The sequence below is a fragment of the Salvelinus fontinalis genome, chromosome 31, assembly GCF_029448725.1.
Source record: "Salvelinus fontinalis isolate EN_2023a chromosome 31, ASM2944872v1, whole genome shotgun sequence".
NCBI lineage: Eukaryota > Metazoa > Chordata > Actinopteri > Salmoniformes > Salmonidae > Salvelinus > Salvelinus fontinalis.
In genome coordinates, this window is record NC_074695.1 from 17,119,466 (window position 1) to 17,136,180 (window position 16,715).

The following is a 16,715-nucleotide window of genomic DNA, read 5'->3' on the forward strand; positions in this document are numbered from 1 at the left end:
AAAGAAGAAAAGAGAGATTTCATCTCATCAGACATTAAAGAGAGAAGAAGGAATCTAACGTCTATGTGTTTAAGATGGAAATAAAGTAATTCTTATTATTTGGGGGATGGTGATGCAGCCTATACCCCTCCCTCCCTCCTCCTGACTCTTAACAGGATCGATCACTCCCCCAGCACCCAGTCCAGGATGGGAGTATATGGCTGGGTGAATGGCTGAGTTTCCTGCACAGCCACAGCACAGAAAACGAGATCTTTCCTGCCTGGGAAGGCTGGGTCTGCGTCCCAAAACGGAACCCTGTTCCCTATCTAGTGCCCTAATTTTGACCAGAGCCCTATAGGCCCAGGTCAAAAATAGTGCACTATATAGGGAATAGAATGCCAATTGCAGGGGCGGCAGGTAGCCTAGTGGTTGGGCCAGTAACCGAAAAGTTGCTTATTCGAATCCCCGAGCTGACAAGGTAAAAATCTGTCGTTCTGCCCCTGAACAAGGCAGTTAACCCACCGTTCCTAGGCCGTCATTGTAAATAATAATTTGTTCTTAACTGACTTGCCTAGTTAAATAAAGGTTGGCTCACGGTCAAAGTAAACTGCAATCATGTCACTTTTCTGTTTTACTACAATCATGTCACGCTGTCACTTTTCTGGTTTGTCTAAAGCTGTTAGTGACACTGGCAGGAAAATATTGCTCTCACATGTCCACAATTGGCAGATTTTGGCACTTAATGGAGTCGTAACTGTACTGTGAGGTTAAGAGTTCTTTCTGTAATATAACTTTCAGGGTTTGTAATGTAGTTAGTGTAAAGCAGCAGTAGTTCTGTTTTATGAACAATGCTTGGTTTGACATCTTTAAAAAGCCTTTGTCTTTTAGAGCTGAATAGACAATCTGCAGGATCCACTTCCTTAGACAGAGGCCGTTGGGAGGGGTGTGTCTGTCTCTCACCCTGACCTGTTATCAGTGTCAGGAAGAGGCATGCTGGTGCGTCTAGGAGAGAGAGAAGAGAGAGAGAGATTCAAATCTAAGAGGATATAAGAACTCAACAGTTACCAAAATACATACATACAAAACAAAATTCAATTTAATCACAAACTTCAATGTTACCAAATTCTAAATAGAGATATCAAATTAACACATCTTGTCAAAATCAAAAAATTAAAACAAAGGAAGACATTAACAATGCACAGACTCAGTGACCATAGCCTGGCATTAGAGACAGGACGCCATAGAAAAACATGGAAGGTCAGAGAGGAGAGACTTTGAAAGTACTGTGGGTCAGGTGAAGTTTAAAGAAAGAATTGCAGGATTTCTTAAACTGCCTGTTGAGGGAAAATCTGCATTTTGTTCGGATAAAACGTAGACAGTAGATCTTGCTACAGATGATGTCCTGGTCTGTCATAATATGAAAGAGACAGTAGATCTCAACATGTCATACACATGAGCCCTCGTAGATTTCATTTCTCAAATGTTTTTCTTTTTTGTGTAATTATTTTCAATGTATGATTGTTTTTGTTGCTCAAACATATTGTTCATTTATGTAATACTTCATATATAGGCTTTGGCAACAGCTGCAACCACCCATTCATGTCAATAAAGCATCTATTGGAGAGAGCAAGAGAGATGCTACAGTACAGGGAGGCTGAATGGTTTCTGGCTCCAGATCTCTGAATCCCCCTGATAAAGAGGCCTGTGCGGTGAAGCTGTATGTGTCCTAGCTGTATATGTAAAGCAACATAGCCATGTTACGTATCATAACGTCATGTGTACATCAACATGTTAAGTCCAGATTTCAGTACAGTCCCTTCACTCACCCTATAATAGTATGTACTCACAAATAGGGGATCACACACACACAGTATCTTTAAAAAATATATATAACCTGTTGGGAGTTGATGCGTCAGTCAAATGGACAATAGTGGACCAGGGTGGAACTTCCTGGTCTGAAACAAACGCGTCAGAGGTCAACCATAGCACTACTGTACCTCTGATACTGAATCTGCTACTGTACTAGATTTATATATCCTCCACAACATGCATATCCCATTTACAGATGTATGACAACACCCCACACTGCTTCATCATTTAGATATGGCTGATGTCAGAGGGCCGTCATATTAACAGAGTGTGTGTGTTGCTTCCCACTTCAAGTGTTCTTATACTCGTTTCTAACACTTTCAACAATACTGGGCTGGCTTTGATATTTTCTTTTCACATTGTCTTTCCAGGACGGTTCCAACAACTATGGTTCCAGACCATCACAGTACAGCTGGGCTCAGTAGTGTGAAAAGGGTATTGGAGTTCTTCATTTTCTGTGTGAGGCCCTGTCTGATGGGTCCATTTCTATTGGATTGTCATGTGTGTAATGCCTGTTTTATGGGTGTATAGAGAGATCAGAGAACTGCCCTGCGAGTCTGCCTGCTGAGCCTAGTCCACCCAGTGTGTGAAGCAAGTGTGCTGTGAGTGTGTAGGCAGGGTGGGGGTCCGCCTGCCCTGCCGTCCCCGGGGCAAACGGACAGTGTGACCGCCTTTCTAAGTTGATTAGTTAGAAAGTCTCGCCTTTTCCTGTGAGCAGCTCTGTGTGTTGCCAGTCAGCTAACAGCGGGAAGAATAGAACCCTAATGCACTTTGGCACACACTTCAAATGGCCAGCTGTCAGGAAAGCTAGTCTGTGTCTTTTTTCCCCTTGATTCTTGTGTTTTGACAATAAAGATAACCTATCTCATCCCGTTACAATACATGCTGGCTGTCTCCCAACTCCTGCCTCGTTTCTGATATGGACACTGAACTACCAGTCAGATGGTGGCCTTGCGTGTGTTAGTTACCCTACTGGACTTCTTGTCTGTGACACCACAAAAAAAGAGAATAAAAAATGACCGGCGCACACTCGTCTCTCTTGCAGTGAACTTTTAGGACCAGCGTTGTAACCACCAATCTTTAACTCGTAGCCTTCATCCAAAAAAAAGCACCAACTCCCAGGGTTCATCTTCCCCCAGTGTTTCAGTAAACAGAAGATAGTATTTGAAAAATAATTGATATGGACCTAGACCTCATGATGTAGTTCTAGCTGTGTTTATTTATATATAAAGGTGAGGTTTAAGTTCAGGGAATAGTGAATGGGGACATGTTCATTGGAGCGCATAAAAGCAAAAATAGTTTTTTAGAAATGTTTGCAAATTGATTAAAAATAAAACTGAAATATCACATTTACATAAGTATTCAGACCGTTTATTCAGTACTTTGTTGAAGCACCTTTGGCAGCGATTACAGCCTCGAGTCTTCTTGGGTATGACGCTACAAGCTTGGCACACCTGTATTTGGGTAGTTTCTTCATAAACCATGTGCCATGGAGTCGGCACATCAAATCTCTTCACAACTTGCATGGCACCGCTGTCAACATTTATCCTCAAATTAAACTACGATTTCTTAATTGTTACCCAGAAATGATTTGATATGGAAATAAAAACAGCTGCATTGGACCTTTAATAATGAATATAGACTAAATGTTCCAGTTTTTAAATGGATAAATTGAAAGGCATCACTATTGAATGTGATGGGTTATTTGCAGGATCACTTAGAGAGCATTGATCTATTGTTTTCCTTCCCTGTCAGTTATGACAAGTTATGACATTGTTGTAATACAAATACCACCTCATTCTCAAGACGCTTGTTAACTATCAAATCCTCTCATAAGAAGATTAATTCTAAGAAATTAACACAGGCACTCAAAAGCCTTATTGTGATAAACAGAACTAATTTCACTAGGCCAGTTTGCACATTCACTAAAATAATTAGGTTAAGTGGTGGGGGGGTGTCACTGAAATGTAAATTGCTCTGAAAGTTTCAAACAGGTAGATGCACTTGTTTCTGACACACACACACACACACCTGTATTCATTCAGTGCCATGTCTAGGCGGTGTGTGTGTGTGCCTACAGCCCACAGGGCAAACCAAACCTCTGATATGTACATTTGTATGTTTGGTATGGGTCCTCAGATCCTCAAAAAGTTCTACAGCTACACCATCGAGAGCATCCTGACTGGTTGCGTCAATGTCTGGACCGGCACCTTCCCGGCCTCTAACCGCAAGGCACTACAGAGGGTAGTGCGTACGGCCTAGGACATCACTAGGGTCAAGCTTCCTGCCATCCAGGATCTCTATACCAGGCCATGTCAGAGGAAGGCCCTAAACATTTTCAAAGACTCCAGCCACCCTAGTCATAGACTGTTCTCTCTGCTACCACACGGCAAGCGGTACCGGATCGCCAAGTCTAGGTCCAAGAGGCTTCTTAACAGCTTCTACACCCAAGCCATAAGACTCCTGAACCACTATTTAAATGGCTACCCAGACTATTTGCACTGCCCCCCCACTTTTACACTTCTGCTACTCTGTTTATAGTGAATAGTCACTTTAGTTACTCTACATGTTAGTCGAGGTAATATGTACCTGTGCCCCCGCACATTGACTCTGTACCGGTACCGCCTGTATATAGCCTCGCTATTGTTATTTTACTGCTGCTCTTTAATTATTTGTTACTTTTATTTTTTAAATAACACTTATTTTTCCATAAAACTGCATTGTTGGTTAAGGGCTTGTAAGTAAGCATATCACTGTAAGGTCTACTACACCTGTTGTATTCGGCGCATGTGACAAATAAAATTTGATTCACAGGAAGTAGCATTCCGCAAACATTTAGACACTCCCTTTTTGCGGAGGAAAAGGCAACACAAAACAAAAGACAAATCAAACATCCAACATCCAACAAAAGAAAACAAGAAAGAAACGCAAACAAAAATCAAGGAGAAACCCGGATTTATTTTTCTTCCTTCCAAGAGGAAATGAATAATATGAAAGGAAAACTGGTGGAGGAAAAGAGGATTAGGTGGGCGGCGGTGAAGGAGAGCGCAAACGAGTCTCCTCTCCTCTTGATTTGTGTGTGGGCTTGGGTTGTAGCGGCGTCAGGGACGGCCTCTGATGACAGACAGGACAAAATACAACAGCTTTGTTCTGGGCCTGATTAAAGCAAGGCTACTAAGGGTGGCGGGACAGAGGACAGACACGCACACGACACTCAGAAGACAGACACACTGGCACAGGATGGGCCGACACTCGCAATCACACAGCCCGGAACCGGGATGGGCTGGACAATGAGACCCGATGATTTATAGATGTATACTAGATCTAACTGCACTGTAAACAGTCTTATTACTCATACCAATCCAGATGACAGACCATGTATAGGAAAATGCAATACATTTGTCCTTTTTCCTCCCTAGTACATAAAAATATATTTAATTGCTTTCAACACCTACGGTCACATTCTCATTACGTTAGCGTTTTTAAACAATAGGAAATAAAATGTCCATCAGTTCCCAGGTTAGAGGTTCTGCAGTCTCACAGTAAAAAATGCCCTTGATTGACTAATAAAAAGAGTCCCACTTTAACATTATCACCCCTAAGTAACCAGCCCACTCAAACATTGTGCACCCCAAAGAATATATTGAATTGATGGGTGCCAGATCTGTTTCTGCTCGCTTGCCAATGGGCTGCTCTCCTAAAATTCTTATGGAATTTTAATGCTGTTTAGCATGACAATGAGTGGCAAAGGAGTTGGCAAGATGGCACAAACAGATCTGGGACCAGGCTAGTGAAATTAGTCAACTTTAATGATTGACCAGAAAACAGAACTTCAGGTAAACGTTCAGCAGGCTGCCAGGTGAGTTGAGTGAATTTGGAGACCCTGCCCCCTGCTGGTGATGAACGGAACAGAACTCTGACTATCAGCTAATAATAAAGAATACTACTACAATTTAACATGCTGATACAGCAAAGGAGAACCATGACACAAATAAAAACAAAGCCACAGATCATTTAGACTATTCCAATAACAAAATGAACAGAAAAAAAACATCTGGAATTGGCAGTGGACAGTAACCAGTATTGCACTTAGGTTAATATTAACAAACGTTAAAAACATTCACAGTAAGACTGGTCCAAGGCAGGACACCCAAAACTAGTGAGCGTCACTTTGCATTTAGGAAGCTCCTCTTTAGGGGGTTAGAAACCCGAATAAGTAAACAGCAATGCCATTATACGACCAATAACACAACCTCATTAAGAAATAAAATCATATGTGTTACGGTATCTTTTCATGTATCATTCCGTTATTCCAAGTGATAATTTAAAAACAAGTCATGGGTTGTGTTCATTAGGCACCACATGAAAAAAGACCGTAACGCAAACTTTTTTCTGTTGGAAAAAGTTTTCAAACGTAACCTAATGAACACAACCCTGTCCTGTCCTGTTCTCTTCCTCCACGATATGAAGGTCAAGGTATGTAGAATAGAGTGAGTAATCCCTCAACCCTCAATTTTAAAACATCCTCCTCTCATTAACAAACACCATTACAGACAGACGTCTTACAAAACATGGAAGTGGGATTCACAGGATGAGTGAGGCCCAAAAATAGTGGTTTAACATGAGGGGGGAGGGGGAGGCGGCAGCGAGCGAGAGACAATTCAAACGCTGAACCCCAGAGCAGGAAAAGGAAATGTCAGTCAGTCACAACGTAATGTTCCAAAATAGCTTTGACACGTGTGTCCAAAGAGTAAAGTCAGTCAGTCCCAGCTCAACCTCTCAAACCCACAGAGTTTCTCACAAGGCATTAGGACATCCAGGATGCTCTATATGATGTCACAATGTCAACAAGAACCCTCATACAGATTAGAGCCCTTTTTCAGTTCCAGAATCTTTCATTGGTTCCAGAACATCTAGTTTTTGGCTCAGATTACTGTGCACAATGATTCCAATATAACCCCAGTATTGTAGTCTGAGACTATTTAAATTGATTCCCCAGGTCAACTTGTATTGATTGGGGATTAGTCAGTGAGCAGCGCTCTACTGCACCATTGGCCAAACTGCACTTCTAATCCTCCACTTCTGTCTTTTCATTCTGGTGATCCAGACACCGATAGGCTGGAGGACTGAAGACAAGGTGCCTTTTGTTCCAATGGGAATGCTCTTCAGGAGGCTTAGGTCCCGGTCGGGTGTTAGAGATGACAGTTGATTGGTCAAGGGAATGTCAGTCACTGGATCTTTGACAGGCCATTGGCCAGGAGGAGCTTGAGGGGGATGGTGGTGCGGGACACGGTCAAAGGCAGTTTGTGGAGACCTGCGGAGACATAAAACACATACGGTTAAAAAGGTGTAACAACATGGCACGTTTACCGCCAACACACACAGAGATCACAAGCAAGAGAGAAAGACGGTGAGCAAAGGAAAGAGAGGGATAGAGTGTGTGTGCAAGAAAGTTTGGGTGCTAAGAAAGTCCATCAGTCACAAAACAGAACAAAAGCAGTTGGGGAGGAAGCGGGAAAGGAGAGATGCCATCTGTTGTGAGTAAGGGGTGTGTGTGTAATATATATATGGCTCTACACTCCGAACTGTTGTTTTTGTTGGGCTGGGGAGTGTGTATGTGTGTGAGGGGCTGGGGAGTGTGTATGTGTGTGAGGGGCTGGGGAGTGTGTATGTGTGTGAGGGGCTGGGGAGTGTGTATGTGTGTGAGGGGCTGGGGAGTGTGTATGTGTGTGAGGGGCTGGGGAGTGTGTATGTGTGTGAGGGGCTGGGGAGTGTGTATGTGTGTGAGGGGCTGGGGAGTGTGTATGTGTGTGAGGGGCTGGGGAGTGTGTATGTGTGTGAGGGGCTGGGGAGTGTGTATGTGTGTGAGGGGCTGGGGAGTGTGTATGTGTGTGAGGGGCTGGGGAGTGTGTATGTGTGTGAGGGGCTGGGGAGTGTGTATGTGTGTGAGGGGCTGGGGAGTGTGTATGTGTGTGAGGGGCTGGGGAGTGTGTATGTGTGTGAGGGGCTGGGGAGTGTGTATGTGTGTGAGGGGCTGGGGAGTGTGTATGTGTGTGAGGGGCTGGGGAGTGTGTATGTGTGTGAGCGGCTGGGGAGTGTGTATGTGTGTGAGCGGCTGGGGAGTGTGTATGTGTGTGAGGGGCTGGGGAGTGTGTATGTGTGTGAGGGGCTGGGGAGTGTGTATGTGTGTGAGGGGCTGGGGAGTGTGTATGTGTGTGAGGGGCTGGGGAGTGTGTATGTGTGTGAGGGGCTGGGGAGTGTGTATGTGTGTGAGGGGCTGGGGAGTGTGTATGTGTGTGAGGGGCTGGGGAGTGTGTATGTGTATGAGGGGCTGGGGAGTGTGTATGTGTGTGAGGGGCTGGGGAGTGTGTATGTGTGTGAGGGGCTGGGGAGTGGGCCCAGCAGCCAGACCTACAGACTCCCAGGGGACTCCTACTCCCCTCTCACTTTCCTGAGAGAATTGTATAGGCCTTTAACTGATATTTCATTGTATCTGAGGATAGGAGAGCAGCCCATTGGGAAACATGGCGAGGCCCAAAGCTGGGAAGGGAACACCTTGCTAGCTTGCTCACAGTTCAGTCACTCTGAAAACACACTGAGCATTAGCAGCTAGCACAGCCCTTCTACTGCATAATGAAAGTAACACAATATGACTAATCAAATATATATTCAATAGCTGATATGGGGATTCAGCTGCAGCCAAGGTAAGTGGCCAAATCATGTAAGGTTGTATTTGGAGTGGAACATCCCTTTAAATTGAAAGATGTAAAGTTATATGAAAGCATTATTATTTTAAAAACGAAACATAAAGAGCCAACATATAGAAAAATCAGGTCACAGGCCCATAGACATATCTTCCTGTCAAGCACTGTTTAATGTGTATAGAGGCTTTAGAAATACATTTGGATTGATTGATGTAAGTACCAAAGGCACGTATGAGTTCTCTCTGCACAGTCCAGGTGAGAGTGTTGATGAGGCAAGCAGAGGTGAGGCCAGCGAACAAAACGTTGTACAGGAACACGATGTGGAAGTTCCCCAGCCAGTTATACCTCCCAAAGTCTCCCAGCAGGTCAAAGCGTGTGATGCCTGAAGAACAGATAGAATGTGGTTATGTTTGACGCTCTGTAACTGCTCATCATGGATGGATAAAGTTCAGATCCTCTGACTGGTGAGGGTGTATTTGTGAAGCGCAGTACTTGAACATGGCCAAGGTCACACAGCATTCATAGTGAATTGACTGCATAGACACGCCCTCTTCTGGTCAGAAATGATAATGCAACCAGAAGCTCTGTCTAATAACAGTAGGCAGAGTCACTTTTTGTTCAACCATATGGAGACAAGAAAATAGAAACTCAACCAGGGGAAAGGGGAGAGCCCTTACCTAGAGTACGAGAGAAGACTGGCAGTGCTGAGCTGAGGACCAGAAGAGACACACAGTTCCCAATGATCTGTGTGAGGTTGGTGTCCTGAGTGTGGGGCAGCAGGAAGGTGAAGAGAGGAGAGCTGTAGAAGCCCACCACAGACGACACCATCAGGTACATGATGAGGACCACCTGCACTGCTGCTCCCAGAGAACCAAACATGGAGAAGGAAGTTGTCCCCAGACGAGGGTCCTATCACGCAGAGGAAACACACGGTTAATGCCAATTGGTTGTAAAATGTTCCCACCCTCCCTTCTCCGCATGTTCCTTGAATTTGTGTAGTCTTAAATCAATATAACATATAAATGGTCCTCAGTCACTCCATATAAGATAGAACAGGCTATTTAGGAGCAACAGTGGCAATATACAGTTAGAATTCAACATACACTACATTACCAAAAGTATGTGGACAACTGCTTGTTGAACATCTCTTTCCAAAACCATGGCCATTAATATGGAATTGGTCCTCCCTATAACAGTCTCCACTCTTCTGGGAAGGTTTTTCCACTAGATGTTGGAACATTGGAAGCAAGTCCCTGCAGCATTCAGCCACAATAGCATTAGTGAGGTTGGGCACTGATGTTGGGCGATTAGATCTGACTCGCAGTCGGCGTTCCAATTCATCCCAAATATGTTCGATGGGGTTGAGGTCAGGGCTCTGCGCAGGCCAGTCAAGTTCTTCCACACCGATCTCAACAAATCATTTCTGTTGCCACAAAGTTGGAAGCACAGAATCGTCTAGAATGTCCTTGTTGCCACAAAGTTGGAAGCACAGAATCGTCTAGAATGTCCTTGTATGCTGTAGCGTTAAGATTTCCCTTCACTGGAACTAAGGGGCCTAGCCCGAACCATGAAAAACATCCCCAGAACATTATTCCTCCTCCACCAAACATTACAGTTGGCACTATCGTTCTTCTGGCATCCGACAAACCCAGATTCACCCCTCGGACTGCCAGATGTTGAAGCATGATTCATCAATCCAGAGAATGAGTTTCCACTGCTCCAGAGTCCAATGGCAGCGAGCTTTACACCACTCCAGCTGATGCTTGGCATTTTGCATGGTGATCTTAGGTTTGTATGCGGCTGCTCACCCTTGGAAACCCATTTCATGAAGCTCTCGATTAAGATATTGTGCCAACGTTGCTTCCAGAGGCAGTTTGGAACTTGGTAGTGAGTGTTGCAACCGAGTACAGAATTTTTACGCACTTCAGCACTTGCCGGTACGTTCTGTGCGCTTGTGTAGCCTACCACTTCGCGGCTGAGCCATTGTTGCAACTAGATGTTTCCACTTCACAATAACAGCACTTACAGTTGACCGGGGCAGCTCTAGCAGGGGAGAAATTTGACGAACTGACTTGTTGGAAAGGTGGCATCATATGACAGTGCAACGTTGAAAGTCACTAAGTTCTTCAGTAAGGCCATTCTACTGCCATTGTTTGTCTATGGAGGTTTCATGGCTGTGTGCTTGATTTTATACAGCAGTCAAAAACTAATTTGAAGGACTCACTCATACGTATGAAGAAAAACAACATTAAATGGAGATAAGAGTTTTCGGCCATATCGCCCAGCCCTACAAGAAGACTAACAGCACGTGGTCTAGCATTGATGCTATAAAAGCCAATAATCCATACAAAGCCCCTACCAGATCACACATCCCCTTATTCCCCTTGGTAGAGTCCTCACCCCCATTCCTCTGGGCATGGCCGTCTCGTCGAAGAGGAGCTCCAGAACGTGGAAACACACCATCAACACACACACCACCGTTAGAGCTAGGAGCAGCAGCATGGCCAGAGGGTAGAACAGGTTCCGCTGCCATGGTGACGCTCTCCTCCGCATCTCTGGGGAGGGAGAGAGAGAGAGAGATGAAAACCATTGTAAACAATGCGGTCTGTCTCCCGGTATAGTGTATCTATTCCTGGACTTTTGATAATGTCTGAATGAAATCAAACAATGTTGTACTTTTATAATAATAATCTTGAATACTATCCAACCCTAGTATCCCCACAGTGATCCCTGTATGCTGCAGCCCCAAATCAGGCAATACCTACAGAAGGTAATAAAACACAGGACTATTATATCCACATCTTGGTCTTACGGAGGGCGATGCGTTTGGCCTGGACGCTGAGGAACTGCATCCTCAAAGGCTCCACGTTTACACTGATTCTGCATGACGTGCTACCGCCTACAAGGAACAGAGCAAGGTCAACACAAACACCACCTCCTCTAGGATGAGTCATAATAGGATGGTGTAGTGTGAGCATCCCGTCTGTGTACTCTAGCACACTGTAGTCAACTCACTGTTGAGTTTCCTGGAAAGCGAAGCCTCCTCGAACACAGCACAGTTCATCTCCACCTCCACATTCTCCAACAGCTGAAGAAACACAGGGGATGGATGTCATCAAGTTATAACAATGGTATAGTGTTGTTATTGTCTGTGTATGGGGGTATAGTATGTGGATTGTCACTCACCCCTGGTTTGACCAGTAGGCTCCCAGTGACACTGAACATGCGGGACAGCCCGAAGGGAGTGCACACTGTAGGGAGACAGGAAGTGGTAGGGTGGCAGATAGTCTAGCGGTTAAGAGCGTTGGGCCAGTAACGGCCGCTGGTTCGTATCCCAGAGCCAACTAAGTAAAACAAATCTATCGATGTGCCCTTGAGCAAGGCACTTAACCCTAATCGCTCCTGTAAGTCGCTATGGATAAGTGTGTCTGCTAAATTACTAAAATATAATACAAAAAATATCTGACCATGACCAACTGATCACAAGTTAGTCAGCTACTTACACAAGAGCAGGAGCACTCCAAACAGAGAGATGGCAGAGTAGAGGTATGGCAGGTAGCACTCCCACACGTCTGCGATGCGATATCAAAAGGTCACCAGAGAAAGGATTTTTTATATATGGTTCTCAAAAATAAAGGACTCCAATTCAATTCTTCAAATACCCATCTTCAAAATTGCCATTGCGAACAGTAGCAAAATGGCTTATATGAATAACAAAGTCAAAGATCAACTGACCGTAGAGGCTCTCCCTGGCTGTGTTGTTCAGCAGGGCAACACCCACCCACACCATGCCCAGCACCAGCAGAGTGAGCAGCAGCAGCACCACCGCCGTCTCATACACCCGCGCCATCACCCCCTTCTTACAGCCCACGAAGCCCTCCGACTCAGTGAAGAAGTAGGCGAAGGGCATGAGGAAGACCAGGGACAGGTTGGAGAAGAGGAACACCAGGTTCCACAAGCCTGATGGAGATATGGTCCAAACATTACAGATTAGAACGTTATGAAACATCAGCAAATAGATAGAACAATCTATTAGCAGATATTAGGAACAGGTCCAAAGGTGAACTACATTTGACTGTTAACAGTACAACAGTCAGCCACAATGAGGCGCAGCCTGGCTGTCCAGGGTAACACTTTTGGGGGGCATACAGTCCAGTCCACTAACATCTGTAGGGATCTATGGCAATAAGCTACAGGGTTCAGTGAGGTAGAGTTGACAGTGCTCCTTGTTATTCACACCAAGAGCTAACATATGGGGCCCACTTCCGCTTGTTGTTTAATTACTGTGAAAGGATAACATGACTCACCTTTTCCAAACACCACACTATATTTGCCATAAAACCAAAGGCAACAGTTGTGGCTGCTTTGTGTGATGTATTGTTGTCTCCTCCTTCTTGCCCTTTGTGCTGTTGACTGTGCCCAATAATGTTTGTACCATGTTTTGTGCTGCTACTATGTTGCTACCATGATGTGTTGTCATGTGTTACTGCCTTAGGTCTCCCTTTATGTAGTGTTGTCTCTTGTCGTGATGTGTGTTTTGTCCTATATAACGATTTCCAATGTCAAACACGGTTCATATTGGTTTCAAGCTCATTGACTATCGATACTTAGGATTTAAATATGGTTTAAAACAGAAGGCTATAGAAGTACAGAGTGTGTGCGTTATGGTGTAGACATGAAATGCTGTGTTGGTTGTAGTATAGACAAGGTACAGTACCGTGGATGAGTGATCCATTGAGCCACTGCATGTAGTAGCTGTGAGGGAAGGTGAGCAGCACCTCATTGGATAGGATGGAGATGGGGAGGAGCAGCACCGCGCACACAGCCACAGAGAGGGTGAATGTACACAGCCACAGCCTGGAGGGGGAATGTACACAGCCACAGAGACGGTGAATGTACACAGCCACAGAGAGGGTGAATGTACACAGCCACAGCCTGGAGGGGGAATGTACACAGCCACAGAGAGGGTGAATGTACACAGCCACAGCCTGGAGGGGGAATGTACACAGCCACAGAGACGGTGAATGTACACAGCCACAGAGAGGGTGAATGTACACAGCCACAGCCTGGAGGGGGAATGTACACAGCCACAGCCTGGAGGGGGAATGTACACAGCCACAGAGAGGGTGAATGTACACAGCCACAGCCTGGAGGGGGAATGTACACAGCCAAAGAGACGGTGAATGTACACAGCCACAGCCTGGAGGGGGAATGTACACAGCCACAGCCTGGAGGGGGAATGTACACAGCCACAGACAGGGTGAATGTACACAGCCACAGCCTGGAGAGGGAATGCACACAGCCACAGAGAGGGTGAATGTACACAGCCACAGCCTGGAGGGGGAATGCACACAGCCACAGAGAGGGTGAATGTACACAGCCACAGCCTGGAGGGGGAATGTACACAGCCACAGAGAGGGTGAATGTACACAGCCACAGCCTGGAGGGGGAATGTACACAGCCACAGAGACAGTGAATGTACACAGCCACAGCCTGGAGGGGGAATGTACACAGCCACAGAGAGGGTGAATGTACACAGCCACAGCCTGGAGGGGGAATGCACACAGCTACAGAGAGGGTGAATGTACACAGCCACAGCCTGGAGGGGGAATGTACACAGCCACAGAGAGGGTGAATGTACACAGCCACAGCCTGGAGGGGGAATGCACACAGCCACAGAGAGGGTGAATGTACACAGCCACAGCCTGGAGGGGGGATGTACACAGCCACAGAGAAGGTGAATGTACACAGCCACAGCCTGGAGGGGGAGAGCATTTCTGTGACAGTGTAGAAACAAATTTTTATGGAAATGGACAATAAAGCATTTTGGAGTGTGTGTTTCCTGTAGCTTCTCTGTGAGAAGGGAAGGGGACAGTATAGTGCCAACTGGTATGACAAAGGGTAGGAAGGACATTAACAGTTACACCGGGCAGACTGATAAAACTACAGCCAAGTGGTGGTGTCATTTCATTTGGTCACATTGACTCAGATACTAGCTCAAACACTCTGCCCACACTGACACAGTGAGTGACTGAGTCAACGTGCTGCAGACTGCTACCAAGTCAGTTCGTTCAGCCTTACGCTCTTTACTTACGCAATCTTGTTGACGGTCGCATCTTCAATGTCATCTGAAAAATGGCAAAAAACATACGAGTGAATGATTCACATTTATACCAACATGCTAGTAAGGCAACCTAGTACTGACTAAAGGAACATGAGCATCTTGGCAACTTAAGGAAACCTTGAAAACAGACGGCTCCAAACCAGACAGATAAAAGAAGTGGAATGGTAGGAATGTTGATGGAGCCTGGAGGTAGAGGCGACGAAGAGGTAAAGAGAGGTAGAGGCGACGAAGAGGCGTGGAAGAGGTAGAGGCGACGAAGAGGCGTGGAAGAGGTAGAGGCGTGGAAGAGGTAGAGGCGTGGAAGAGGTAGAGGCGTGGAAGAGGTAGAGGCGTGGAAGAGGTAGAGGCGTGGAAGAGGTAGAGGCGTGGAAGAGGTAGAGGCGTGGAAGAGGTAGAGGCGTGGAAGAGGTAGAGGCGTGGAAGAGGTAGAGGCGTGGAAGAGGTAGAGGCGTGGAAGAGGTAGAGGCGTGGAAGAGGTAGAGGCGTGGAAGAGGTAGAGGCGTGGAAGAGGTAGAGGCGTGGAAGAGGTAGAGGCGTGGAAGAGGTAGAGGCGTGGAAGAGGTAGAGGCGTGGAAGAGGTAGAGGCGTGGAAGAGGTAGAGGTGTGGAAGAGGTAGAGGCAATGAAGAGGTAAAGAGAGATAGAGGCGATGAAGAGGTAAAGAGAGATAGAGGCGATGAAGAGGTAAAGAGAGATAGAGGCGATGAAGAGGTAAAGAGAGATAGAGGCGATGAAGAGGTAAAGAGAGATAGAGGCGATGAAGAGGTAAAGAGAGATAGAGGCGATGAAGAGGTAAAGAGAGATAGAGGCGATGAAGAGGTAAAGAGAGATAGAGGCGATGAAGAGGTAAAGAGAGATAGAGGCGATGAAGAGGTAAAGAGAGATAGAGGCGATGAAGAGGTAAAGAGAGATAGAGGCGATGAAGAGGTAAAGAGAGATAGAGGCGATGAAGAGGTAAAGAGAGATAGAGGCGATGAAGAGGTAAAGAGAGATAGAGGCGATGAAGAGGTAAAGAGAGATAGAGGCGATGAAGAGGTAAAGAGAGATAGAGGCGATGAAGAGGTAAAGAGAGATAGAGGCGATGAAGAGGTAAAGAGAGATAGAGGCGATGAAGAGGTAAAGAGAGATAGAGGCGATGAAGAGGTAAAGAGAGATAGAGGCGATGAAGAGGTAAAGAGGTAGAGGCGTGGAAGAGGTAAAGAGGGGTAGAGGCGTGGAAGAGGTAAAGAGGGGTAGAGGCGTGGAAGAGGTAAAGGCGATGAAGAGGTAGAGGCGTGGAAGAGGTAAAGGCAATGAAGAGGTAAAGAGAGATAGAGGTGATGAAGAGGTAAAGAGAGATAGAGGTGATGAAGAGGTAAAGAGAGATAGAGGTGATGAAGAGGTAAAGAGAGATAGAGGCGATGAAGAGGTAAAGAGAGATAGAGGCGATGAAGAGGTAAAGAGAGATAGAGGCGATGAAAAGGTAAAGAGGGGTAGAGGCGTGGAAGAGGTAAAGAGGGGTAGAGGCGTGGAAGAGGTAAAGAGGGGTAGAGGCGTGGAAGAGGTAAAGGCGATGAAGAGGTAGAGGCGTGGAAGAGGTAAAGGCAATGAAGAGGTAAAGAGAGATAGAGGTGATGAAGAGGTAAAGAGAGATAGAGGTGATGAAGAGGTAAAGAGAGATAGAGGTGATGAAGAGGTAAAGAGAGATAGAGGTGATGAAGAGGTAAAGAGAGATAGAGGTGATGAAGAGGTAAAGAGAGATAGAGGTGATGAAGAGGTAAAGAGAGATAGAGGTGATGAAGAGGTAAAGAGAGATAGAGGTGATGAAGAGGTAAAGAGAGGTAAAGGCGATGAAGAGGTAAAGGCAATGAAGAGGTAAAGAGAGATAGAGGTGATGAAGAGGTAAAGAGAGATAGAGGTGATGAAGAGGTAAAGAGAGATAGAGGTGATGAAGAGGTAAAGAGAGATAGAGGTGATGAAGAGGTAAAGAGAGATAGAGGTGATGAAGAGGTAAAGAGGGGTAGAGGCGTGGAAGAGGTAAAGGCAATGAAGAGGTAAAGA

At 45.7% G+C, this 16,715-nt stretch overlaps 1 protein-coding gene across 3 annotated transcripts in view; it reads right to left on the minus strand.

Annotated features, from left to right (window-relative positions):
• Window positions 1–4,786: 4,786 nt before the first annotated feature.
• LOC129829675 (limb region 1 homolog-like protein) overlaps window positions 4,787–16,715 on the minus strand; it is a 37,159-nt gene continuing 25,230 nt past the window's right edge. Inside the window, exons 3-13 of one of the 3 annotated variants that reach the window (XM_055891531.1) lie at window positions 14,647–14,680; window positions 13,270–13,409; window positions 12,288–12,512; window positions 12,056–12,124; window positions 11,739–11,803; window positions 11,568–11,640; window positions 11,365–11,451; window positions 10,953–11,107; window positions 9,230–9,461; window positions 8,773–8,934; window positions 4,787–7,162 (exon numbers count right to left, since the gene is read on the minus strand). In XM_055891531.1, coding sequence (XP_055747506.1) covers window positions 7,077–7,162; window positions 8,773–8,934; window positions 9,230–9,461; window positions 10,953–11,107; window positions 11,365–11,451; window positions 11,568–11,640; window positions 11,739–11,803; window positions 12,056–12,124; window positions 12,288–12,512; window positions 13,270–13,409; window positions 14,647–14,680 — 1,328 coding nt within the window. In that variant the 3' untranslated portion in view covers window positions 4,787–7,076. Of the gene's footprint in view, window positions 7,163–8,772; window positions 8,935–9,229; window positions 9,462–10,952; window positions 11,108–11,364; window positions 11,452–11,567; window positions 11,641–11,738; window positions 11,804–12,055; window positions 12,125–12,287; window positions 12,513–13,269; window positions 14,311–14,646; window positions 14,681–16,715 lie in introns of all 3 variants that reach the window. The other 2 variants (XM_055891532.1, XM_055891533.1) reach the window with 2 other exon arrangements.